General features: G+C 36.7%; 1 protein-coding gene across 3 annotated transcripts in view; it reads left to right on the plus strand.

The window, feature by feature from the left end:
- The first annotated feature begins 540 nt into the window (after positions 1-540).
- The window catches only part of LOC121425598 (fibroblast growth factor receptor-like), a 62,394-nt gene continuing 35,217 nt past the window's right edge, over positions 541-27,717 (plus strand). Inside the window, exons 1-4 of one of the 3 annotated variants that reach the window (XM_041621711.1) lie at positions 541-599; positions 4,508-5,011; positions 18,975-19,106; positions 20,439-20,600. In XM_041621711.1, the coding sequence (XP_041477645.1) occupies positions 4,846-5,011; positions 18,975-19,106; positions 20,439-20,600 (460 nt within the window). In that variant the 5' untranslated portion in view covers positions 541-599; positions 4,508-4,845. Of the gene's footprint in view, positions 600-3,488; positions 3,872-4,507; positions 5,012-18,974; positions 19,107-20,438; positions 20,601-27,717 lie in introns of those variants that run through there. The other 2 variants (XM_041621712.1, XM_041621709.1) reach the window with 2 other exon arrangements.

Below are 27,717 nucleotides of genomic sequence, written 5' to 3' on the forward strand. Positions count from 1 at the left end.
AAAGAAATCATCTATGACCTCTGACCTTTCACTGCATCTCATTCTGGCTCATCAAACACCGCATCATATTGGTGCATTCATACGGGTGAAAGTCAGGGAAATGCCAGGGAATAAAAATAACTTAATAAAATTGTTTGAACTTTTTTAGCGAATTGTTTAAACTTTTAACAAGATGTAAAAATAAAGTTTAAACAATACACATAGTTGTTTAAGTAACAGGTTCAATGTGCTTAACAATTCAAAAAATGTTTTTACAGCGTGAATTCTGATAGAAAGGTAATTGAATTTCAGAGCTTACACTTGGCCCCCTTGCATAAAAGCTACATACTTATGGTAACTTTACCATCCAATGGTAATTACCATGGTAACAACTCAACAGCAAATCAAAATCAAGGATTCCATGAAAGCTTCACTTAATGGCAAGGTTACCATAAACTCTTTATGAAACGTGCCTCTGGAATTATTCTTACCATGCTGGTGTGAATTCGCCTTATATGTGTCATGTTATCTTTAAATCTCATTTATATTCCTTCCCAACAGGAGTTTCACCAAACTTCTTTAGAAACACCATGGAAGCATGGATCCTACTATGTATGAAGGTATGCCGGTTTTCTAGATTTAGCATAATAACGATGATAAAAAAAATGGATAGGCATTAGCATTTTGAAGGACTATTGGATTGAAAGGTAGATCTATGATCTTGAGATTTTCACTTTCTAAAAATTGGTTTGTTTTCCTTTTTATAAATTGGCAATAAAAGAAAGACAAACAAAACTAATTCTTGTTGCATACATATAGGCCTATTATGGTATAAGAATTTTAACGGGAGGAAATCCAAGGCTTAAAAATTCACATTTTGCAGTGCAACTTTAATACAGTTTATATATAAACACAAATTGATTTTTAAAAGCCCATTCAATTTTGCAGACCTACATGAAAAATATAAGATTAGCAATTACATGTACAATACAGGTTTGCCAAATTAACGAATTCAATTATTTTTCAATTATGATGAATTAAAGAGAAATTCCAGTAGTTGCAGTTAACACTGATTTCATGAGAAAGTCTGTAAAACAAGGCTTAATTGCAAGTATATCATCGAGGATCTAGATCTGGTACAGTTACATTAACTGGACTTTGTGAAATCTTGATATCTACGCTGAAAAATGTTCACACCGAAAATCCCCAACACAGATAAGCGCACGTGGGACAATGTATAATTATTGCTCAGGGCGTCGGGCCCGACGCCCTACCCGAATCCCGTGCTTATTTGCTGATTTCTCAGCAATTACACAATTTCTTCCAGAATCCTTTGGCACATATGTTTTATTTATACAAACAGACACTTTAGTGGTCATTTCACTGGATTCTGTACGAACTCATTTTGATATCGTTACCAAAACTAGCATTTACCTTTAAAAAGAAAATCTATAAAGAGGGTTGAAATTACTTAAAATAGGACACTCGACATAGGATATTGTAATGATAGTCAACAGAGAACAGAAAAATATTTAAAATATTTCTGCAGTAATCTTGCATATATGTCTTTCTAGTATGAATTATTTTTGTGTGTATTTTACACTGGAACCTAAACCAGTTCAGTTGTGTAAACTGTTTTTCTAAAGGCATCCTGTATTCTGAATAGACATGTAGGCCTACATGAAAATATGAAATATATTTAGAGGTAAATTTCTACTCTCTTCATGGAGAATGAATTATTAGATGGTTTCTTATCTGCCATCTGTAAATACAGCAATCATGTGAGTTTCCTATCTTGCTTGTACTTTTCTTCATATCTATCTTCACTCTTTTTTTTTTTGGAGGGGGGGGGGGGGGTTAGGGGTTATCATTAGGAGATATCTTTAACTTCCCAGTCAATGGCATTCACATTAACACTCCAAGTAAATTCAGTAGGGACATCCACCAGGGCACTCTGGCACCAACTCAAGTAGTATGCTCGATTTCGTATCCCAAACGCTCCTATCCAAAAAGATTCTATCAGTATTGTCCTGTTCGTTTTATAAAAGACAGACCCATTTTCTCATACCACCACTACGACATGCAAGGTGTGGATTGAAAGGGGGTAAGGTTGGGTGTGACTGCCCCTTTTCCTTGAAAACCATTATTGTGCATCCCTTACCTTATCATCCACTGTTGTGTGCCTCTGCCTCTGTTTAAAGGACAAGTCCACCCCAACAAAAACTTGATTTGAGTAAAATGAGAAAAATTCAACAAGCACAACACTGAAAATTTCACCTAAATCGGATGTAAAATAAGAAAGTTATGGCATTTTAAAGTTTCACTTATTTTCAACAAAATAGTTATGTGAACGAGCCAGCTACATCAAAATGAGAGAGTTGATGACATCACTCACTCACTATTTCTTTTGTATTTTATTATATGAAATGTGAAATATTTTGATTTTCTCGTCATTGTCATGTAAAATGAAGTTTCATTCCTCCCTTAACACGTGGAATTCCATTATTTTGACATTTTGTGCTATAGGCAAGGAGGTCCTAATTGTCAAATTCGTAAAAATTGAAATATTGTATAATTCAAACTATAAAAAACAAAAGAAATAGTGAGTGAGTGACATCATCGACTCTCTCATTTGGATGTAATTGGCTCGTTCATATAACCATTTTGTTGAAAATAAGCGAAACTTTGAAAAGTCATAACTTTCTTATTTTACATCCGATTTTGATGAAATTTTCAGCATTGTGCTTGTCTGATTTTTCTCTATTGATTCAAATCAACATTTTTCTGAGGTGGACTTGACCTTTAAGTGAGAACATTTTTTTTCTCAGGAAAATGGGGGGGGGGGGGAAATTAACATACCCTTTTTGCCTCCACATTACAAAATCCCGGACCTGCCCTTCCATATGTTTTTTTTTCAAATAAATTTTTATGCAGTGGGCCCTATAGTTATGTGTTTTTTAAATCTTTAAATCATGCTTTTCAATCAGATTGTTATTTTCTACTTTCTATAATTTTATAATGATATCTTAAAATGGTATTAAGTATAACTTAAATATCACTATCATAGATTTTTTCTGACTATTATGTATAAACTGCCGTAAGTTCAGTAGCTTCATATTTATTTTGTAATATGAACTTGGGAGTACTTGTCATATTTGTTAACATGTTTTGCAAACAATGGTCAATTTTGGAAGATCTTATGGTGAAGAAGTTTTCATTTTGATTTGATCATAAAATGAAACACCATCACCATCTCTCATCCACTCCACCGACGACGAGGGTTTATTAAAAATCAGAAGGTCAGGATGTTGTAGACTATAACCATCTCACCTTAGCCTGTGTTTGTGGTCTGTGAGGGGTATATAGTAGAGCGAAACTTTTCCAACTCCTGTGTTTATTGTTCAGGGAACACACCACACTGTGATAATGCCAGCCTGCCTGTAAAATGCAGTGTGTGTGTTTGTGTCACTGCATTGCTGACTCGGGAGTGTGTGTGTGCGTGGTGCTCTGTTTTCTTTGGTTTTTATGTAAACGAGGATAGAATGAATGCCTGTGCATTGGAGCAAGAGCGCAAGCTGATTGCTCTACCAGTTTTCAGTACCATGGCACAGGGAGGGCTGGCATAAGCAGGTTCATTGTGTGCTCCCCCCAAAAAAGTATTCCATTGAACAAAGTTCAGCGTTGGGCTAGTGCTGGCTCCTTATGTGCATAACAGGCACACAGGCAGTCAGTGGAGAAGAGCGAACGCATTGCGTTGGTACCTTTCTGGATTTGATTCCTTACTCTGTTTTGGATTCTTGGATATTTATTAACTGTGGAAGCGATTAAGTTCTTTTTGGATTAGTTTCAACCCTTTGACTGTATCTGGATGGTGTAGTTCATGGTGAAAAAGGTAGATATTTGAGAGAGTTTGGATGATTGTGTAAAACTTTTTGATCATGGAGGCAGCAAACCTAAGTATAATCCTCCATTGGTTTATCCCTTCTGTGGATTGGGTCAAATTGAACAGAGGGACATTGTGTTACTGCACTGGGGTGCTTCTTAGGGGTACACACTTTTCATGCATCAAGTCATGTAGAGTTGTAGTTTCTGTATGCATATTCAGTGCTTTAAAAGATTATGCTTTATGTCCATTATTTGATGATACTTGATCTTTCAATTGTTTGGTGTTATATTTGAAGTTGTAGATGTATTCCCTATCAGTTTTACTAAACTTAAGAATTGTGCATTACTATGATGTACATGTAGGCCAACGTAGAAATACAGCATTGCTATGTTTTCTGGAATATGTAATGCCTATGGAATACAACTGATGGCTATTAAAGTTTCTTTCTTGTAGAAAGTGGCCTTAGATATTAGCAAAACTTAAAATAAGTGCAGTTATGTTTGAATTTTGAGCATGGTAACAAATTAATGTGGAAAGAATTAAAAATTTAGTCGTTCTGAATGTTCTTATAGTTATTCCTTTTTAACACTAAAACTTGATTTATTCTTCTCAATATGTTTGAATAAATTCATTCTTTTTCAGATTCTTTTTAACGGTCATGGAAAGAACATTGGTTGATACATGATGAAAACATTACCAGCATGATGTCGTCAATACTTGTCGAAAGATTCACTCTCCAAACCTAACAATCTACGGTGGGATTTTAATATTACTGCTTGCTACAAGAGTGGTCCTCATCCTGAACCGACATCCTAAAGATTCAACAGATCCGATACGGAATAATTTTACGAATGGACTGGACTCTCTGCAATTGATTGGAAACGACACTTCAACGGAGGAAAGCTCCTTTTTCGAGAAGAGTCCGTGAAGGACTTCCAAAGTGTTGCATTGAAAGCTATGCTCAGAGCAGCAGCGGCATCATGAGACTGCCTTGCTGCTGTTTGAGGGCTCGTCCCGCCATGTTTTCTAGAACTTCTGCTTGTTCAGATCCTCTAAGGACGCTATGGATTGCGCTATTATTATGTGTAATATGCAGTTGGACATTAGTTTCAGTGGTTGGAGCAACAACGTTACGGGATCCAGAAGGTTTGTATTTTGTAGTGTTATCAGTTTACTTTTAGATGTGAAAAATGATTTTTATTTGACACTTGAATGTTCAACCTTAAATTTCAGAGTTGAAATTTGGTTTATCTTTATTATTTCCTTTTAATTTGGACAGATATTTTTTTTTCCGTTTTCACTAGATTGGGTTACATACTTAATGTAAGGCCTTTTCCAACTTCCTAGGCATTATAGATTGGTGAAAGAAAAAAAATATATAACCAAGGTAAAGGAGTAGGAAATGTACATATAAATTTTATAACTGTTCTTAAAGTTATAAAATCATTCATTTTATCATGCAGGCCTAAAGATTTTAATGAGGCTTTTTCAAATCATTTATGGTATTTAAGCTGTTTCAAGAAACAAATTTTTTATCAATCGCTTAAAAATGTGCAATTTATGGATTGCTTTAACTACAGCAAAACAATTTGTACTTATTTTTCGAGAAATAGTAATAAACAAGAAAGTTTGCCATTAATTACCTTACCTTACGATTTGTTTTTGAACAGACATTTGCTTGCGTTTGGTTGCTCTTTTTCTTGAAACATCACTCACTTAGATTAGACTTAAGATGTGCAGATATTCATAATGATGTAAGCCAAAACTTTAACTTGTAAGCAATAGGCGTATAGGCCTATATTCCTCTCAAAATTGAATGTAAATCTACAATATACATGTAAATCTACAATATGTGCAATCCTGTATGATGTCAAAATTTCTGAACCCATAGTAATATAAGAATCAAACCTTAAAATTCTTGTTGTGATGAGACTTCTTTCATTATTCATTAACGCTCTTTCATGAATAAGAAAGAAGTGGGATAAATGATTAAAAAGTTTTGGTAGTTTTTCCTCAATGCAGTGAAAGTACATTGGGCCTAGTGTCGATGATGTTGATATATTTTTAACATCCTGTGCATGAATGTAGCTGTTAGTCTTAAAGACCAATTTCAGCACATCTAACATAAAAATTTATTAGATTTCAATCAAATTGTTTTCACTTTAACTCACTTTATTAGACCTATATTTTTGGAAAACTTGTTTTGTTGACTTTGTCAATTCCAATGAGTTAGCCGATAGTGCAAGTGAACTTATTTCAAAATCAAACAGAGGAAATAGTGTGGAAATGGTCAGAGATGTGTGTGAAGTGCAATTGGGACTGAACAGGGACAGGAACCAATTTTTATGGCTAGATGACACAAATTGAATTCTGACAATTTTCTGCCTCCCAAAAGCCCTGGAGGAAACACCAGAAACCGAACGCCAGCTGTCCCTATCAGTCTGGGTTGTATGAAGCTGGCCAGCCTGCCTGCCTGGCCAGCACTTCTGCCTTCATTTACAGAACCTAATAATAACCGTCCCGTGTTCTGCAGCCTCTTGCTTTCATAATTCATGCCTTGTTGCACGAGATGCTTCCCCTTCTCAGCTCGCTTTTGGGAATGGTTCCATCCATGCTCGGGGTGTAATATTGTCACTTGATGGACTCCCAGTGGAGATGTAGACTGATAATGACTTTCTTGGAGTTCAGGCTTGCCAACACACTCATCACCTTCTTCATATTTGCTCATCTCTCTGCATTTGAATCAACTACTCAGTGCCAAGTCTGAAAGGATGACTGAAGATGTTGTTAGTGTCTATTGGGTGTTCTGTCATGATCGTTTTGCTGCGTTTCCATGAAAAGTAGTCACTAAAGTGCCTTGTTTCCCAATTTCCTCTCCACTCGCAAAGCAACTGTCAGTATTTTTTGTTGGTCTTGAAGAAAAAGACAAATTTTTGCCATGGTAGTCAGTAACAGTAAAAAAAATGCACTAGAATCTAGAAAATGAAGCATGGATGTATGTATTTCAGTTTGATGGAATAATGCCTTTCACATCAGTGAGTTGTTCCTTGTTGTTTATTTACAAAAAATATGTACTTGATCAAACTTCTTGTATTTCGTTATGACGTCATGTCAATCAGAGGTTAAAAGCCTGTTGTAGAGAGTCCAAAATTTGACTCGATAATATTTTGACATTGAAATTGATGGCAGCATACAGAATTTTAACAAATTCAATTTTTGTGTATGCGTAAACCAAACCCCCTCCCCATTGAGAAAGGTATTTCTTTTCTTTCACGCTGGAATGACTCATTCCAACTTACAATTTTATCCAAATCAACTCCCCTGTCGAGTTCTAACAATGCCAGACAATTCCTTCTTTCCCCATCAGCAGACGATTAAGACGTTTAGGATACAAACAATAAATACCATGCTGCTTTGTTTCCAGAACACACCCATTTTCATATCATGTTATTCCGATATTACTAGTTTAAACTCATGGCATCCCATTAGAGCAAGCTATCAAATTTTATTTTGTTGAAGATAAAATTTTACAATGTACAATTGAAAACACCATGCTATTTTTGGCCATAAATTACTTGTTATGTATTACTGCTGGATATGTGTGAAACTCATTAATATTGTCCATTGAAATATACAGTATTTTAAGGTCTCAGTCTCAGATTCCAGTCTTAAATATTTTTGGTATGTACAGTACATCACATGCAGGTCCTAAAGCTTATGATATGATTTTTGTGTTTAATTGTTCTATATTTCAAAGTTGTCCCATTTCAGAGAATTTCAACTATGCAAGTGTGTACAATGGATATTGGCTTAAAGTGATTGGTTAACATTGGTTTGACTTAAAAACAAATCTGAGCTAGAAGGTCACACTTGTCACCTGTGTCTGCGATATGTTACAAAAATGAAGCCCAGAAAAAATTGCGTTCGAAAATAATCATTTAGTACTTCAAAAATTGAAATACATGTATAAAGTGACCGGAAACACCATCTTAATTTTATCCCATACACTTATGTGTAGTATTTAGGCGTCTATACGACACCTATTTACAAAATCAGGGTTTACCTTGTAGTTTTAGCTTTTCATTCTCAATAATGGTTGTTTTCAGGGTTTATTAGTTCTAATACATGCACTTGTACACATGTTTCATCTTGGTTTGAGAATTTTTTAAATCGGCTGCTCACAAAGTTAAACAATACCTTTAATAATCATATTCTAGAGTTTTATACCGGTAGTTAAAAGTAAATATAACTGAAATAGGGTCATGTTTCTTAGTTCTTATTTCTTCTTCTTAGTTAAACCTTCATTCCAAAATGTAATTCATGTATAATGTGTAGTCTTACATAGGGGCTTGGGCAAGACTTCTTTATACAATCTTCGACAGCGATAATGAAAGAATCTTGGTTCTCTTTGTCAATATGCTTTACCTTACCCTCAAGAGAGATAAAAACCCTGATAAACTCAATAAACTTGCTCTCTTCTGCAATCATAGTGCACCTGCTGTCCAAAGTCCCCAAACTTCTCTTTTGATAGATGCAGTAAACTACATGTATGCCAATGGTGCTGCAACAAACCAACATTGGAGTTATGTGTGTGGGCCTAGGTCCATGAGTGAAAGAAGATGCTAATAATGGCAGACACGTACAATGTAGATGTAAAATTAAAGGGGGAGGGTGGATGTCACTATCGTTTTTTTCCAGGGGGGTATGAAAAGTTGTGTTAACTTGCAATGCAAACCCGATATTCTCATTAGATGCTGGTGAAGGTTTAATGTTTCTGTGTCATTACAATAACAGTAACAATTGATTTTAAGCTGCAGACTCCCGGCATTCAAGAGCGGGGTTTGAAAATATGTTCATTTTATAGACACAGGCAAGATGTGATGAATAGTTAATGTTAAGTTTTGTTCAGCTAAGCAGCATTCATTCATCTACTTTTCAAGGATACTGGCAGTTGCCTTTCCACCGTCAATATGCATGCTAGCGTGGCATGTGCACCCACGTCCCTTACATCATTCAATAGTTCAGATCCAGAAACAATTTTATGTTTGTAATAAGTAATAGTAAATAACAATTTCAAAAAATAATTTAGGATGAAGCCTATCAGGGATGATATTGTTAAATGGGGTGTCCCCAGGCATGTTCATTGTTACATGTAGAGTAGAAGAGCTATACCAATTTTTGAAAATATTGTTATAAGAATAAAAAACAGAAATGGGGAAAGGCATTCAAAGAAAGCAATGACCAAATTGTTATGCAGTTAATTTCTGTTTGAGTTAATGAAGAATATAGAAAGTAGAATAGTTGGAACATTTGAAAGAAAATAAACATGGAGGTGCAGTTATTTTTGTGTTTTAGTAACCAAGTTACTTTACATTCCATTGGACGAAGAAACACACCTGTATATCTGTTCAAGGTAGCGCTTGATAATTTGATCAATAATAATAGTGTTATCAGGCCGCTGCAACAAATAAAAAAAGACCAAATTGGACTTATTATCCTGTCTGTCTCCAGAGATTGTCCTGTTTGGCGCTAGCTCCACCATGGAACAGCAACAATGACCCAGCAGTAGGGCCAGTCTTTTTTTCCCTCCTCCATTACCTACCTTCTCTTTCTCTCTCCACAACAAAACAAGCTGTTTATTTCTTTGAAGGCAAGTCATTGGGGCCAATAATTGATTTTGTTGGACCCACCTATTGACCAGAATGCGGCGCTGGTAGAGTTGTGAGATAGGACTAATGATACCCCTTAATCAGCATTCCAGTGCTCGTTCTCCGAAGCCCCACACTCTCCCTATTGTGTATGCCTCCCCCCTGCCTCTGTCCTAGCGAGAAAATAGGCCCTATTGATGTCCCTTTTTATATGCTTGACTTTTGAATTAGCTTTGTATTCTGTTTTTTTTTCTCTCCTTTTGCGCTGGACACCGTCCAAGCTACTATGGTATGTAGCATCAACCAGTTGTTGAAATTGAAATGAAGTAATAGCCCTATTTACATCCTTGAATAATTTAACCCCCCTGCTTTTTCTACTACTTGTGTTAAAAAGTATATTGGTAGCTGGGAACTCCCAATTTATTATGTGATTTAGAGTATTTTTTTTCAATTCTGGTGTGAATGCCAGCCAACATATTGGTCAACTTTCTGCCTCCATGGTTTGATGTTAATAAATGATATCCATTGGTTGTAGTCTTCTAAGAAAAAGAATGAATTTTTTTTTAAAATTGCTAATGCAAAATTCTCCTACCAACTTAGTTATGAAATGCCATGATTTCGGTAAATTTGGATGGACAAATCAATTGGTCTACAATGATAAGTCTTTCGGGGTAACAAGTATTTTGAAATGACAACCATTCCAGATTACAGTCATACCAAATGGCTAGAGTAGCATGATTGTTAAGGTTTAGAACTTGGAGGGGATATTCTGTACATGTATGTAAGTTATTGGAAGCAAGTTAAGGTCCCGATGAGATCTATAGATCTAGGCTGACTGCATTGTAGGCCTACTTGGTTTAATTGTTGCACATGTGCATTTGTCTGAGGACCACTTTATTCTCTTCCCTTTTGACACTTTTCTACTGTTGCATCCTCAAACATCTCTAGACCTCTTCCATCGTCCCTCTCGCTCCATCTTCCTACCCCAAGAAAATAGGTCCAAGGAAAGCCTGCTTCTCGCCTTGGGCCAAGATTGGCTCACAATGGAAAACTAAAGGGAACTTGAACCCACACCTAGCCTGTTTTCTTTGATCTGCTAGAGTCCTGTGAATGCTGAGGCAAGGTCAGGCCTTTGTACTTGTTTCACAGAGCCCTTTCATCCGGTGTTAAGTACGAGAACTCTCAATCCACAGAACTTCTCCTCTCTTGCACTCCCTCCTTTCATGCCAACCCGGGATTCAGCTGGCCTTGCTTTTGAGAAACGAGGAAAATTGAACTCCCCGTGAAAGGAACAGAAAACGGGAAAGAAAAGATTATTTGGCGGGTTCTCAGTTGAAAATAAACCCCATTAAGATGTTGTTACAGTCTAAAGGTTGGATTTGCGGAAATAAATACCCTTGCTTTTGCTGAAAGAAGACGTAAAAAGGTATCTTTTATGATGAAGCCACTAGGGGAAAATTGAAAGAGAGAATGGATACTCGGGCGCTATCAGTTTTCAATTGATAATTTAGAATTAGATACTGTTGTTTGCAAGTGCTCAATATTTGCACAGGAACTTATTTTTCACCAAAATTTTGTGGACCTCCTTTCAGAAACTTTGATAATCGGTCAAAGAGCTTGCATTGAAATGTTTGAATCAACACGTCTGAAGAAAAAGCAGTGGCAGCATTTCTATCAAGACCACCATTTTATTTTTCTATAGAAGAAACCTGTGATATTTTTTAGTTAAATTTCCCCGAGTTTCCCACCGTATCAGTGATAGATCTACATTGATGGAAGTCCATCATTTTTAGTTTCTGTTGATTGTAAAAGAAGATCTCAAGACATAGGATAGTTGGAGAGTAGCAAGGGACTTGGAAACTGATCTCTGACAGGTTTGATGAGAGTCCAAGTTTACAGGTCCCCTGCCATTCACTTTATTCTGATAGAAGTTAAAGTATTAAAAGGAATATACATCATCCCATCAGTACAGTCATATTTGGTGGTTTTCTACATCTGGAATTAAAAGCTCATTTGCTGGTACAAGTTTGCAGTCATGCCGTTGATTCTCCGTTCATTCTCGTAAACCAGCACTTGCAAATCTTGCAAGTATTGTAGACCCACCACCATGATCAGTGAGCTATCAAGTCCAATTAACAAGATGTGTGCGTGTAATAAAATGACAAGTATGCACTTCTCATTGCAACATTTTCTCTTCTATTAAGGAGGTAATAAAAGTCTATTCCAAGCGGGCCTATAATCAGGTCTATAATTACTTCAAATGAAATTGTGTTGGGGCTACTGTTTAAACATGTACAAGTTGGGTAATTACTTTCAGTTGCTCTGTTTGGTCAGGTGAATCTTGGTAATATGATTAAGATTATGCGATAGATATATGACTTTGAGTTCCAAGAGAAAGACTCATTTCAAGTGCGTGTGCCAATGACAAATTTTAAGCTCTCTTGACAGTAGGGTCTTTCTTCTGGTGCACAATTAGTTAGGGTGGAGGTGCACTTTTCTTTTTTTACTGGGATTAGATCTCGAGGGTTGATAACTTGACATGCTCATCAATAAGCAAGATGGAAATCTTGACACAAATACTCTCCAACTTGAGATTACACCCAGATCTGTTACTCATGTCCAGGCGCATCTGAAATTGTTTTCTGAAACTGTATACATGGAGCCCTACAATTATTTTTTCAGCTTGTACATCATGCTGATGAAACAAAACAGTGTGCATAGTATGAAGTTGGAAGATCACTTTACCGAAAATAATCAGTCTTTATCAAGTTTTTGATGAAGGATGTCATGTCAGAATGGGCTACCTTATCCTGAATATTGTATGGAGTGGTATTTAAGCTGAGAATAACAATTCTTTATACTTTCTCATTGTATCAATCAAGTTTGTTTGGACTTTAATATCAGCGTCTGAACTGGCTAAGTTCTTCATACATGTATAACAAGGTTTTATGTTACTTGATCTATCAAATGCATTTGACGTCAATTTCCTTGAGACATTTCTTTATGCTATTAAAACAATGAGGTATAAATGAATTGATAATATTCCAGAAATTGACAAAGTCCCATTCCTTCCAGGATACATTATTTACAGATATTCCTATCAGAGGTCCTCTAATTTGCATATAAGTACTTTGCACTAGTTAGTCTCTTCTTTGGAAACATAATCTTATCTGCATCATATATTTAGGCTACATATCAACTATGCGCTGATTAGAATTGATATTTGTTGCCAATTTAAGGATCAACCAAAATCAATGTTGCGCCTTAAAATAAAATCGTTATCACGAAAGGATGAGTGTTTGAACAAGGGGGATGTGCCATGAAAAGACCAATTTTATATCAAGGGAGACAAAAGGCTTGGGAGCGTGGATGTACTTTTCTGGGTGTAAATGATACGTGATTCATCACATTTTGACAGCTTCACAGATGTCCTAACTCAATTTTTTTGTGTGTTCCCTCCCTTGGCGGGGACAGGACCATCCACGTCATGATGAATCTTTTCAATTGATGCTCAGAAATCCTAATCAACAGAAAGATAATCAGGCCACCCATGTTTCTCTGCTCTTTTTTAGTTGTCAGAAGATCTCTCTCTCTTTTTCTATCTCTTCTTTTGGTAGGGGGGGGGGGCAGTCTAACGACAGAAACAATGTAGAGTAATTGCCCTACCCTATGCAACAGGTAAAGTAATTTTGGTAGTCAATATCAGGTATGCCAATTGCCATCTGTACAGGCTAGTAGGCCTACATGTACGTGTATGCCTATGTTTGTGTCTGTAAGAGTCCATTCTAAATGATTCTCTTGCCTTTTAAAATTAATTCCAAGTTACATCCCTGCTGTATATTGGGATGGGGGCTGGGGTGAAATTTGTCATTTTAGTCAGAAAGTTACACACGAGGGATGGTTGATTTTAATATAAAACATCAAGCTTGGATAAACACACACAGAACAATAAAAATGTCAATTCTTCTTCATTGAGAGTTATTTTTCTTGTCTTTTTATAGTTTTAATAGTTCCATGGCTTTAAATATACACCAGTCATTGCCACTATGACCATGATGACCTACTGACTTCTTTGACCTCGGACTTGGTGTAAGCATGTGAGACGGACAGCCTAAAAATAAATATGGAAGATGATCAAGCTAAAATCCACCAACTTTGGGATGTTTGACAGGACATCCAAATTGGAAGATCAATCCTGGCTGGCACATTTTCATTTCAAGCCACAGTGGCACAAGGGAAATGAACCTCCGCAATCATCTCCAAATCAAATTCCAAGCTAGGGGATAGCTACTCTTCGGAAGAGCGAAGAGGTAAACCAGGTCACAGACGCCTGCCCGTGCCGAAATATGACTTCCCCTTCAGACAAAACTGATGGTGAAATCTCCCAGTGTTGAGATGGATCTGTGCCATGTCTGGTGCTGAAATGTGACTCACACCGAAATGTCTAAGGTGGGACTGAAGAAAAGGTGTGCTGGGTTGGACAGTGACCTTGCTGGGTTGGGGGAATATGTGAACTTTGCCCTCTGATGTGATTGTTGTGGGTAACCTTGCAGAGTGGAATGCCTCAAGATGGAATGTGTGGTTGAGCTTTTTGGAGGTTGTTCCTTATGCTTTGAGTTATTGGAGATGCACTTTCATCAAGTGAAATTACATGTACATGTATCTGAAGGACCACACCCTTCAAGAATTGTATCCATTTGAATGGCCAAACATGAAACGTTGGATATGTCACTTGTAAAGTATCCATAAAACGTGGTCAACCATTACATTCTTGGGGAAAATTATGAAGATCAAAGATTTAAAGTTGTGCTCACTTGTACATGTATGGCTTAACTTTCTCTTCTCTGGAAAGGCCTTCATGAAATTGACCTGTTTTTGGATGAAAACTCGTGAAATTCAAGGATCTTGAACAATGTGAAAGTCAAGGGAAATTCAAAATTGTTATGCTGCATTAGTTTCTTTTTTAGTTATGATCTTTTAAAATGAGATAGACCTAGGAGAACATGTAAGAGTGAAATAAAAGTTATTTGGAATTCCACTTTGACACCACAGACAAATAATTAAACCTTTAAATTCACAGGAACCTCTGCTAATACTTGTAGTATTATTTACATGAATATGATAGATACATCTATAGGCAGTTGAGTTACGGACTTTACATTCTCTCACTGAGCTTGCTTTATGAATCACACATATTAGTTACTAGAATGAATTAAACTGCAGACAATGTTATCTTCAAAGTACAACTGACCAGACTACTGTTAATAAATGCGATTGACTTAGATATCCCTTCTAATGCATTTTCTTTTCTTTTAAAACTTAGGAGAGAATTGCTTGAATTTGTAACGTTGTAGAGTAATATTATGATAATACTATGTCTAGACTTTTATGTGACCTCTTGGGGAAAACACAAATCTGTTAACTCGGTGAAGTCTTTAAACTGTGTTAGTGCCTCTGGTTTCGTATGCATGTTATACATGTCCAGTATCAGTTGGAATCTAGTAACTAAAAAACCATGTTTATAAAGTAGTAAGGCCTGTATATTAAAAGATGGTCAGTGAAATTCCAATCTTGAATCTTGAAACTGGCATTAAAAAAATTGTTAAAAATACAATAGTTCTGTTTCTATGGCTTGCTTGATAAGACCAACATTAAAAAGTGATTTTCATAAGGGTATCTTGAAGAGAGAACAGTTTATCCAGGGGAGGAAGGTTTGGAGGGGATGATTGTGGGGGGGGGGGGGTGGTACTGAGGGTGGAAAGAAGAGTGTTGGGTACACTTGAAATTGTTTCAGTGTAATAGTAAGGAGTACATGCAGACTTGCGAATACTGTGACTTGCACTGACTTCTGCCCAAGCTGTAGGCCTACTTTTCTTGTTGTTGAATTCATTAAAAAATGCATTTTATTTGATAATTTTAGTTTCTTTTTGGGAGTGCATGACTGCTCTTGACAAAGCCCTCTAGAATACAAGTTGTTTTCCTTCCTAAATTATACCGCCCCTGAGTCTTGTTCTCGTGATAATAATAAGAGCCATCAGCCATAAGAAAGGAGGTTGAGCCATTTTTGTTGCGACATTTCATTGTGTTGGACCGGACTTGCCTCAGTCCAAGCTTTTTTTTTCATTGCCTCAGTAATACCTTGTCCCATTGGTTGTTCTGTTGTGACAAAACCTTCATAGTCTTGATAACTCTGGGTGGGGGGAGTTGATTGTGTGTATGTGTCAGGGAGAGTAGGAAAGAGAAAGAGAGATGGAGCCTTTTCCCCCTACTGCATATTGTTACAGAAGTTCTTTCAATTCGTTGAAAAGCCAGCACTACACTGCAGATATCACTCACTGGGTGCTCGTACTTTTGCATTGAAATTGTGAAATAAATAAATGGCAGGCGCACAAAGGGTGCAGAAGGAAAAGAAGTGAAAAATATCAGTCTGTGTGGTCGTTGGACCAAAAAGGTCAGGGATTCGGTTAATCACAATTTTCTTTTGAATCCTATTTGATGTTCAACTGCTCCGGCCCAGAATAGAATGAATTTGCAAAAGTTTTGTTGATTGCAGAACCGCAAAATTATCTACATCCATTTGGAAAGAGATAGATGATGGATCAGGAGTTGGCAGAAAAGATACGAGCATAAAAATCTAATATTTCAAACATTTTTGAAGAACCCAAGTTCTGTATTAATGTGTTGTCCTGCTGACTGTGTTGTGTATCTGTAGCCTGAATGCCTATTGCATGGTGCAGTCTGTAGGCTAAAATATTGTAAGATTTGATCACTAATACCATCATACTAGGGATAAAGAGAACAACATGAAGCAAGAGAGGAAGGAGGACTGTTGATCAGATTACCTTTGCCGAGATGAAGGACAAATCAATTTTATCCTCAAAAGAGGGAGAAAATTGAGGATGGCTTGGAATAGGAGACCCGAATTACTATAAATTTCCACCCAAAATATGAGGGGTTTTTATAGCTTTATAGAAAATAACTCTAGAGATTATTCTTTATATTGTTGGGTTTTTTAGGGCACCCTTTTCTCAAACCCATATCTGGAACCATTTGTTACACTCGTTGTGTTCCAAAGGAACGTAGCCCTGTGGGATATATACATGAACTTCTTTGACCAACCCTGTACATGTAGATATGTAGAGTCAATTGAGGCTTCCTTGGGATGTTCATGTACTTTTAAATTGTGATAATTTGTGAAACAGACCCCTTGCCTAGGTTCTGCATGTATATGTGCTCATAGTAATTTTGTAAAATTGTGTTGATTTGGTGTATAGGATTTTCAGGGAAAGGAATCTCGTTCCATTTCCCCTCCCTTTTCTGCCTTTTGATAAAAGATTTAATACATTTTATGTTGCACCTACTTAAGTGGATTCTGACATTTTCAGGCATATTCAGTTTGAGTCCTGGAAAACATTGACAAAGATGAAGTGATGTGGATGTCCGATAAAGAGGGAAGGATTATATGTTGAATATTATAAAATAAAAAGAGGGAGTAGATATTGCATATAAGAAGGGCGTGGGGGGAGGGGCTTTTAAAAAAGTTGCCAATTTATTTAATCCAATCCCAGTGACAATATTTTCTTTTGAAAATATGAAAGATTGTAATCAGCAAGAAATGTACTTTGGATAAGATCTTATCTGATGGATTGAAGGAGAAAACACATTCATCATCCTATTGGTTTGCATTTCCTTGCAACAGCATTTCTATTTATTTCTATCGAAATGGATTTTATACGCGATCCATCAAGCGGGATTTAAATGCTTTATTCCAAATAACAGCTTTATACCGTGGATGCACACAGGTATTCCTTATTATACAGTTCTTAAGGCTCAAGAAGAATGGCTATTGTGTTTGCACCTGAACAGAATTAGGCTGCAAAAACAAGCTCTATTCAAGCGGTTAGAGTTTTCAAGTTTTTCCAACGTTGATGGCGATTCTCTACTAAATTTCATAAACTTAATACTTAATGTATGCATAATTTCATTAGCTTAAAAATGTTAAAGCTTTGTGGGGTCTTAGTATGGTGGATCTTGATGCAACTGCTTACATTTTGGAATTGTGGCAAAATCTTCATTGTGGCTGAAAACCTAGACTAAAGAAGCTTGGTTTCCAATAATACCCATGAATGGATTGCTATTGATGTGCAGTGCGGAATCAAATAATTCGACAGTATGGGGGTAGAGCGCTGAGTTGGCCCATCTTATGGTCGGGGAATGGGATTGGCCGCCTTGATATAAAAGTTGTGGTTTATCACAATACAAAGGGTTAGATCCTGACTGGCATGCCCAGCTTATTGATGAGCCAAGACGAAAACTGAATAGAATTGTACCCATTTTCTGGAATAGGCAAAGTAGATGATTTTATAGTGAAATACTAACGGAGGACCATTTGGTTGTTTTATTTAGGGTAAAATGGAAACCTGTCTAACTGAAAAGACTGAATCATATATTGCTATGGTAGAATAACATTGTGGATATCATTTTCAACTTGGTTCATTTTTTTGAGTCTTCCCGCCATTTAATATGACTATTTGTCAAAGATCATTCATGAATGGGCAGCGTAGGCCTACTCTTTGTGATCATATGTTATACTCCAAATACACATAAAGTGAGAAGTCAAATAATTTCTAATAAGATTCATGACATTCACAAAAGTTCACATTTGAAACGTTGATGAATTTTGTAATCAGCAGAACTTGATTTAAAAAACCACAGAAAGAAATAAGGATTAGGCGTCACGGCTAGGTCAATGTATAAAGGCACGCTATCTGTGCTTTTGAATTGTCAGTTTGGGAAGAAAAGCTCATCTCTCAACTCTGATTTTAATGACTTTGTCCCCCTGGCTAACAAAGAAGAGTATATACAGGTAGATTTTACAGTTTTCAGTAATGTGTATCGCCATTGTATGATCAGAGCATGCTTTGAATCAACAGATCTTTTGTTGTTTTTCTCTTCAAATGACTCACAAGAAGTCAAGAGTGAAATCTATTGAAAATAGTGCGCCCTTGAGCTCCAAACTTATCACGGTGCAAGTGGGCATTACAAAGATTGGAAACTTGCACATTAATCACAAGGTATTTGTCATCTTTGAACAAAAGAATACAGTATGAAGGTACTAGGTGTTTGTCTAAGTTCAGAACATCGCTATCAGTATTTCTTCATAATTATACAATGTGATTCTTTGATAAAAAGTAATGTGAACAAGGTCTGGAAAGTAAAAACAACTTTCGTCCAGAATCACGAGGATGTGCACTGAAACATTCTGTCAATGTTCTTATTTTAAAGTTGTCAATTCATGTCTCACATCTTTGTAGTATTACATTTGGCAATGATGATAAAAGTAATAAGACTTGATATATTCCCTGGCCTAGCTGGGATAAAACTTCCAAGAAAATATGTTTTTCTACAGGATTGATATTAACTCCCCTTTCTCTTTTTCTTTCTGAATTTTATTTCAACAGTTCCACCAGAAGCTCCTCGGGATTTGAGAGCAGTCCCAGTCAAAGCCGAAGCCATAGTTTTAACGTACAAAAAACCATTAAAAGAAGGATACACTGGATACATTGTTAATTATTGTCTCGTAAGAAGAGGAGGTAATGTACACTCAAATCTTTCTGTCTTTTTTATGCATGTATGCTATTTGTTTCATTTCCAAATTTGGTAATCTAAAAGGTATTTAGTTTTGTTTTGTCCAATCAAATTTGTGTAAAAATGTTGATTAACAACAGTGATCGCTAACTCATATGATCAACATTTCTCCAAAAATGTATAAACACAAACACCACTGATCTTCCTGATCCATATTGTAAAAATGAAACCAACACTGGCATCTTACTTCGACAGTTGTGTGAATTCATCATAGGTTGTTTCAGACCGCCTCGAAGTTCGTCATTTCCAGGTATTTTTTCAGGTAATATTGGCAATGTGAAAGCAAATTACGCGTAATATCCCCGAAAGAAAATACCCACTAAATAGTAGGTACTTGGCAAAATTACGAGAACTTTATCACCATTATAATGCAGAAAAACTTGTCACAATTTTTATTGGGAGAACAATTCATCATGTTCAACATTTATGGCTATGTTTTTTATTGCTAATGAATGCCTCTGCATTGACAGTCACTGCAAGCAGGAGGCAATTGTAATAATAGAAATTTCTGAATACAGTCTGACCTCACTTATCCCCCCCCCCCCTTATCCAGATCTTTCTATTATCTGGACACACACTTGCCAATTTTTTTCCCTCCCAATCTAGTACGTGGGGAAATGAGATTTCAATCTAAAATCAAAACTCACTTTGATTACATATACATTTTCCAATATAGTCTACATACAACCACATTTTTTATGAAAATATTTTACCCAAATTACCAAAAGAACTGAGGATAATTTTCTAGTAAAACTGCATATCCATTTGGAATTACCACTGCTTTAACATTTTGTGGTCCTTATTGTCAAATTTGTAAAAATTAAAATATTGTATGATTCAAAAAAAAAAAAAAATGGTGAGTGAAGAACGTCATCAATTCTGTCATTTACACATCACTAAGTTGTGCATATAACTTGTTTTGTGAAAAGTATTTTACATCCAATTTCGATTAAATTTTCAGTGTCATGCCTGTTTGATTTTTCTGTATTGATTCACAATTTTTCTTGGGTGGACTTGACCTTTGAAAATTAATGAGTCATAAAAAGATTGTTATAGATATATCTAATAGATATTTACATTTATAAACTCTAGTATGACATTCACGGTTTCTATTAAAATATTGCATGAGTTTGGAAACAAAGAATGCAAAAATTACTGAATTTTTAGGGTTAAGAATTTAATGTAGATGGTAACAGAATGTATATAGGTTGAAAATGTAAGGTCAAACTCAATTACATGTATTAATTTAATTTTTGCTTTTGTTTTATATTTATCAGGAGGTACTTGCGAGACGCAAGAAATTGATGCCAATACGACAGAAGTCGAAGTTACAAACTTGTATGCAAACCACACATACCGATTCCAGGTGCAATCAGTTTATCCAGACCACAGAAAAGGAGCATTTACCCCCTTCGTTGAAGCGACAGGATTAAAACCAGGTAAGTATCAACGGAGTGTTCTTACGTCATGTTGGTTTAGAAGGAAGTGCGGAGCTGGAAGCTGTTTATGGGCGGTAGATTTGGTGATTTTGATGATAGTAGTGATGATGATGATGATGATATTGATGATGATGGTGATGATGATATTGATGTTGATGATGATGACACCATTCATTACCACGATAACAAATGATTTTCCTGGAGGAAGAGGACAAGAACATGGAAGTGATGTTAATATCAATGGTGGTGGTCATGTTTATGATGTTAGTAATGATGATGCTGATGATACTTTACAAGTAGTATAAATTATTGAAGAATTGAAGATGGGCTTTAAGATTTTGAAAAAAATAAAATGGTCTGTAGACCTGAGTATTTCCAATGGACCTTGTACCTCACATAAACTTGAACTGTATTAAAGCATTTTAATGTTTTTTACCAACGCTATCTCTGGAATAATCTCCCTTGCCCTTTTGTTCCAATACTTTTTAAATTCCTACTGAGAATAGAAACCAAATAGCAGGATAACTTGATTTTTATCATAGAATCTCTGACTTTTCCAGCCTTCTGGAAGTTCTGGTGTTTCACACTCAAAAGAATATTACCAATTCTCCAGATTACCTTTGATTGGTAACCACAGCTCAGAAACCTTTCATTTACTCAAACGTCATTTCTATTGTTGAGGAGATAGGATAGAATTACATTTACGCATCGGCAATGAACACTGGTCTTCCCCGATAGAGAGCTCGTCAGTGCAGATGTCGGCGTTGGATTTCCTGTTTGGTATTTGAATTGGCTTCTTTCGTGCTCCGCTTTTACCTGACACTGAAATCAATGCCGTGATCTGTATTTTAAAAAGATGGAAATCAGTAACGATTGGGGATTATTAAGCCTGACATTTTTCTTGTGTGAAAGAGGATACTATGCAACTTGTTATCAAATTATTGACCGATCGTTATCAAATTATTGGCCGAAGACATTGATTGCTCATGAGGTGGCTAGACGCTCAACGTCAAATTTTGGGGGAATTCACAACTTTGTTTTAATGAGTAGGCCTATGCCTTTATTGTATGGTCCTAAACAATTTGATTTCTTGTCTAAATCCTAGCTCATCCCCTTCTTCCCCCCCTCCCCGTAGCCCCCCTCTCTTCCCCTCCCCCAAAGTAGTCCCCTTCCATTTGATACAGGAGCCATACATATTTCACTCTCCTGAATATTCCAAAAAAGCAGCTTTTACAATTGGTCGTAGATTATTTTTTTACCGTTATCTTGTTAGAAAATATTTTTTAAACGAAGAGCCACAAATGGTCATACGTTCAGATGTGAAAGCCCTAATTAAAATTTTAGTACCCCCAGTGATGTTATTTAATGTGACCATCCTTGTTTTTTAAAAGGTATATGCATGTATGCAATCAATCATGTAAAATTCCTATAATCTATTCTACTGCATGATTGTATATATATTTCCTTAGTGCCCACTCAGTCCTGAGAATTAGTGATGGTTATATGCATACTGACGTCACCATTGAAAAGCTAGAAGAAACTAGTCATGTGCTAAAGCTTTCCTTTCAAAAGCATTCATGCCTATTAACCGTATAAAAGAGAATCTTGATGTAAGAAAGTTTTCTCTCTCTGGTCATAAATCAAACAGGGTGATGAGATCGTTCAAAAGAGATCAGTCATTTCTTTCTGTAACAAAGATTGGAGTAGATCTTTGAAAGATTTGGCAATAATATATCCTGTGTAATGTGCAAATGTGCTTGCAAATATGGCTAAGAGTAAACTTGAGTTATGAATTTGAAAACAAAAATTAAGGAGATGGATATTTTCAGCAAAACAAATGACATAAAAGGGCACTGTGAATTTGAGCGATAGTGTTTATAAGTTCACTTTTATAAACCATTGATTTGTCATGTGATCAGTGGCTTTAAAATGTGTCTACCCAATCAATTTTAGGAGATATTACATTTCGATACCTTTCATTTACCATTTATCTGCCTTCGGATATAAGCTATTGACTTCCAACAAATTTTTCCCTGAAATTAGTCAGTGAGTGATGCTAGTTGCTTGATGATTGGATATTGAGATGAACTGTTCTGACCTGCTTAACAAGGGGAGAATATACTCTGGTGATGTCAGACTTTTCTGTGAAAAGATGGATAAGTCGTTTGGCAAGGATGAGGGCGATAGAATTTTGATAGGCAATTTTTGACCGCAAACAAGAGAGAACATTTGCCCTGAATGATTCTCACTGAAGCTCGTGAATGCAAAGTGATGTTAAGTGTTTGAAGATGTCAAAACTTTATTTTGAAAGAAAGCAATGACTCAAAGATACATATTTAGCACAACTGATGATCCATCCATTTTTTGTGTGATTCATTCAAACTTAATGCTTACAGTAACGTTATAAAAAACTTTGAAATGATATTTATGGATTTCTTCACCCTTTAGTATGAAATTATCAGGTGTACTTTCAGATAATTGTAATAATTGTATAATACTGCGTTAGATGAAAATTATTTGTTGAGTCTGTGCTTAAATTTTAACATTTTTAAACACATCATGGGCTTTTTGAAAGTGGAATTCTTAGTTCTTTATTTTCACACCATATTTTGGCCTATATGCTTGACAGCATGTAGCCTACATGTAGTGCCATGCAGCCCATTACAAGTAATAAACACAAATGAATTGAGTTTTCAAATGGTTCAAACCAAACATCTTATAAAAGTGATCTTTCACATTTTTTTTCAATGAAAATAAAAAAAACACCCCAGAAATAAAATCAAGACCATTGGTCGGAGAAAAGTTAGTTTAAAGCTCTGATTTTCTGTTAGGATGTACAGTATAGTGTATTTACTTAACCCATGTCTTGAATGTAACAAAAACTAGTGAAAAAACATTTGAAATGAAGGCCTATCATTTTCTCTCTCCTGAGAGTGTTAGATATGATTGAAAAAACACAGAAGTCTGAACAGCATCCCATCCCCTATACTCTAGAGAAAAGAATAAACAGTTGAAAACAAGTTTGACTTTAATAGGATGGTATTTACTTGACATTCTCATTTTCATCCACTCTAAAATTGGAGTGGAGACACGATGCGAGTCATAAAACCTCTTCAGGTCCAACAGAAAAATATTGAGCACTCTATCAATTCCCATCAGTCATTATTTTAGTTATGTTGTCACTGGGATTTTGAGAGACCCACAATACATTCAAATTCATTAAAACTTTATGGATAGTGCTGGTACACAGGGCAAATTGTGCATCGTGGCATTTCTTCAATATCCAATAAAGTTCTTTGTATCAGTAATATCCCCCCAAACTTAAAACCTAGATATTAAGTTTCTTAATTTTGCTGGGGAAATTTTGCTTTAAAAAATGCGTAGGAAATGTTTCCTTTATCACCATTAATACCCACTCTACCCACTATCCACTCCCACATTTTACTCTCGTGTAATGAAAGTTGGCGACAAACGTAGCTCAAATTAATTAAGACAGTTAACTGTGTTTTCTCCCAGTTCCATCCTACTTTTTATCCTTTGACCTAGTAGGGCATGTAAAAACAAAGCTTTGCTGTCACGCAACCCGTTCAGTCAAGTTCCGAAATGGGAGGGCCATCTCTTGATCTGTTCTTGTGTTTGTTGAACAAGCAGATCGCAGTTCATCCATCTCAATTTTCGCTTCAGGAGTTGACAGAACTTCAAACTGATGGGGTGGGAAATGGGTGTCTGGTCGGCCTGCAGTACCTTCGCCTGCCTGCCTACCCCGCGATGGTGCGTGAGGAGAAAGCCTAGGATGGGAGTACGTGGGCAGTATGGTAATTTTGTTAAGTGGTCTTGGTTGAACGATGCCCTTGATGGGTTTGTTGCGATGATGAATAATGAAGCTTCATCAACCGCATCAGCTCCATCCTCACTTCCTGGGAAGGAATGCACCTCATCAGTCTCCTCACACATTGCCTTCATTTAACCCTTTGGCTCTCTGAAGTAGGTGCTTCCTGTACAAACGTAGGAGAACGGCAGAATTCAAAAGTCACTGGGTTAAAGGTGGTGGGATGTTATCCCTAAAAGAAGCACGGAATGAAAAAAACCCCCAATATATTCCATGCTTCAGAGCTTTTGGAGTTTCTTGTGACTTTAGCTGTTTGTTGAACTTGTTTTTTCGTACTGAGTAAGTTTTTCTAGACCAAAGATAATCGGTCACGCTATCATCATGCAGATGAATGATGGTTGAAAGTCCTCTCTGGGGTGAGGTTATAGCGATTTAGGATGCTATATAGGATGACTGCTTGTTGTTGAGATACCAATTTCAAATGAATTATGGTCAGTTGTTGCCATCTGGGGAAGTGGAGTAAGCATACACATGTCTGATATGTCAAATTATGAAAATGGTGTCATGACCCAGCTTTTTTTTATCATTTCTTTTAGTTGCTGACCTATATATAACAACAGAATTCTTCCTTGTCAGGTTGCCATTTTGAGCCTCATATCGTGCAGATGTCAAATCCCAAATACTGCCCCCACTCTTCATTCATTTTCCCCCATACTTTCTTTTTTTATTTCTCATCTTTTCTTTGTACATATTTCATTCCCTCTTATCCTCCTTCCCCATATTCCCCATCTTCTGCTGACCTCCCCCCCCCTGCAATCCTCCTCCCCTCACATCTTACTTCAATTGTTTCTACATTTTTATTTCATTCAGTTCTCAAACTGCAGAAAAGGAAAGTGACAGATCTATATTAACACAATTTGACTTAGTGATGTTTTCACATTTTTCTATGGACAGTGTCTTCTTTCAATCTCTTTCAATCTCAAAGTATTTTTTACATGGACACACATCTTGAAAGGAAACGTGTCACGCAGGCATTGTATTGCATTTGCAATACTCATCCTGCTTGGAGACATGTCGGGCAAATTACCATGTCTATGGTTTTGCATCGATGTCGGTGTAAATGAGAGATACACCTTTCTCTTCACAGAAAAGCTCACTTGCGCTGCTTGCTTCCTGTTTGCCATCGTGGAGTTGGCATAAAAGTGAGTAGACTGATATCGTTGTAAAAGCATTTTGCACAAGACCCATCAGGACAATTAGGAGATCGGTTGTCATATGAGTTATGTGGTGAATATTCATTTGTTCCACATTCTCTTCTGGTGAAAGCAGTGTTCTCAGGAGAGAAAAGAAAACAGATTCCTCAAGAGCCTTCTTGACTTTGAGGCCGTTCTCATTACGCTTTCTAAAACTCGTTTACTGGAAGCCGATTCAGGAAACCAGTTTGGAAGATCGCTTTGCTAGCGTTCCCACTTGATCACACGAAAGTGGTTTTCAAATTCACTTCAAGTAAAGCGCTCTTGTTGCTATAGAAACGCTCTCAGTGGGGTGACACGTTTCCCGCGAAAATTCAAAACCACAGCATGGGCATTCTACACCTGTCGTGTGGAGTAGCACGCTCAAAATGTGCGAAGATCGCTTCCCGAAGAACCATTTTGTCTTCACGCTAAAACCAGTTTAACGAGGCAAAGCGATCTTGAAAACTACATTGCGAGGTGGTTTTCCAAACTGGTTTAGAAGATCGCTTCCAAGACCGCTTCGACCGTTCTCACTACACGTTAAACTAGTTTCGACTAAACTAGTTTCCAGTAAACTAGTTTTAGGAGCACAGCCGCTAAGGTATCTTCATGTTACAGTCACACCAATGAAACTGACTCCAAACCGTCCGATGAAATGTCATTACGAGTCATGAAATAGCTTTGGTCGGTTTGGAGTTTTGCTTTGCTTGCCGTTGTGACTCGGGGCCCAAGGTTGTGTTGGTGTGAACATTTTTCACCGGCCGTGAAAATGAAAAAATGCGATCCTGAAGAACCATGGCTGCTGAATGTTGAGTGAATCCAACATAGATCTCAAATTTTTGAGATGTCATCGTACATGTCATGGCCTGTGTTCAGTTTTAATGGGCAAGACCACCTTGGTTTAATAGGCCATACATTGTGTACATTTCAAGTTAACCTATTTTCCTCTGCTTCCAATGTCAAATTGCACAATACTTTTTTTAATGATGCATCATGAAACTAGATACCTGTAATAGGTAGAACCAACTTTGATAATTTTTTTTTAACACACAGATTAAACTCTGGTCTCTATTACTGCAGCTAATAAACCTGCAAAAATGTAGTGGAATTGCACTATTGCCTTTGTTGAAGATCTATCTCATCGTCAGAGTTTGAATATAGGACTAGCGAGGTGTATGTGTTTTGATCTATTTTTAGGGCCTTGATATTATGTTATCAAGCATTAGCTACTCTCCCCATGGCTTGAATTCACCATGTTCGGTCAAATGCATTTCTTCCCCCAAGTCCATCTGAAATTTTGAAGATCCAAAAACTTGGTGTAAACAAATTTGAACTGACAGGAAACATCTTCTCATCTCTGCCTCCTGAGCTCAATACACATCTCTATCTGTGTACCACCTCCGGCCAATGGCAAGCCCTCGCTGGCTGTCAGGTGACGACAAGTTGTCGCGGCCCTCCCACCGAGCTTGCCCATTGGCCAGCATTCTGAACGGGTCGTTTTACCCAGCTAGAAGTGTCAAGAGAACAGCTGGATGCAAAGAAATAAACTTTGCCTTGTGGGAGTAAAAACAGAAGAAAACCTGCTTGAGAATGGCAAGTACACCTGGACAAGAATGAACTCAGGTGTTGGGAAAGAAATCTAGTTATTACCGTCCTTCCTTGACTTTTCTCATGATAGGATGTGACAGAAGTCAATTTGTAGAATAGGATTAATGGAATTTCCAAGTTTGTTTGATTGCTTGATACCAAATCATTTCCCTCTTTAAAAAAAAATCTAATTTCTACAGTGAGTGAAAGGTGTAGACCTAAATGTGTACCCGATCTTGATTTCAAATGCACTTGATATTTCTTGCATTTGTTGTATCCAACAAGATGAACACAAGTTATTGTTGTGTAAATAAATCCATCATGGAAACCTTCAGTCTGGTAAATAAATTTCAGGGCACACCCCAAGGGAAAACTAGCCCTTCATTATAAGACCAATTTGCACATCAAGGTGTACCCAAGCATAGTATTGCTTAAATCTGTGTCTTTAATGGTTGCTTTAACTTGA

The sequence above is a fragment of the Lytechinus variegatus genome, chromosome 12 (genome assembly GCF_018143015.1).
Source record: "Lytechinus variegatus isolate NC3 chromosome 12, Lvar_3.0, whole genome shotgun sequence".
NCBI classification, from domain to species: domain Eukaryota; kingdom Metazoa; phylum Echinodermata; class Echinoidea; order Temnopleuroida; family Toxopneustidae; genus Lytechinus; species Lytechinus variegatus.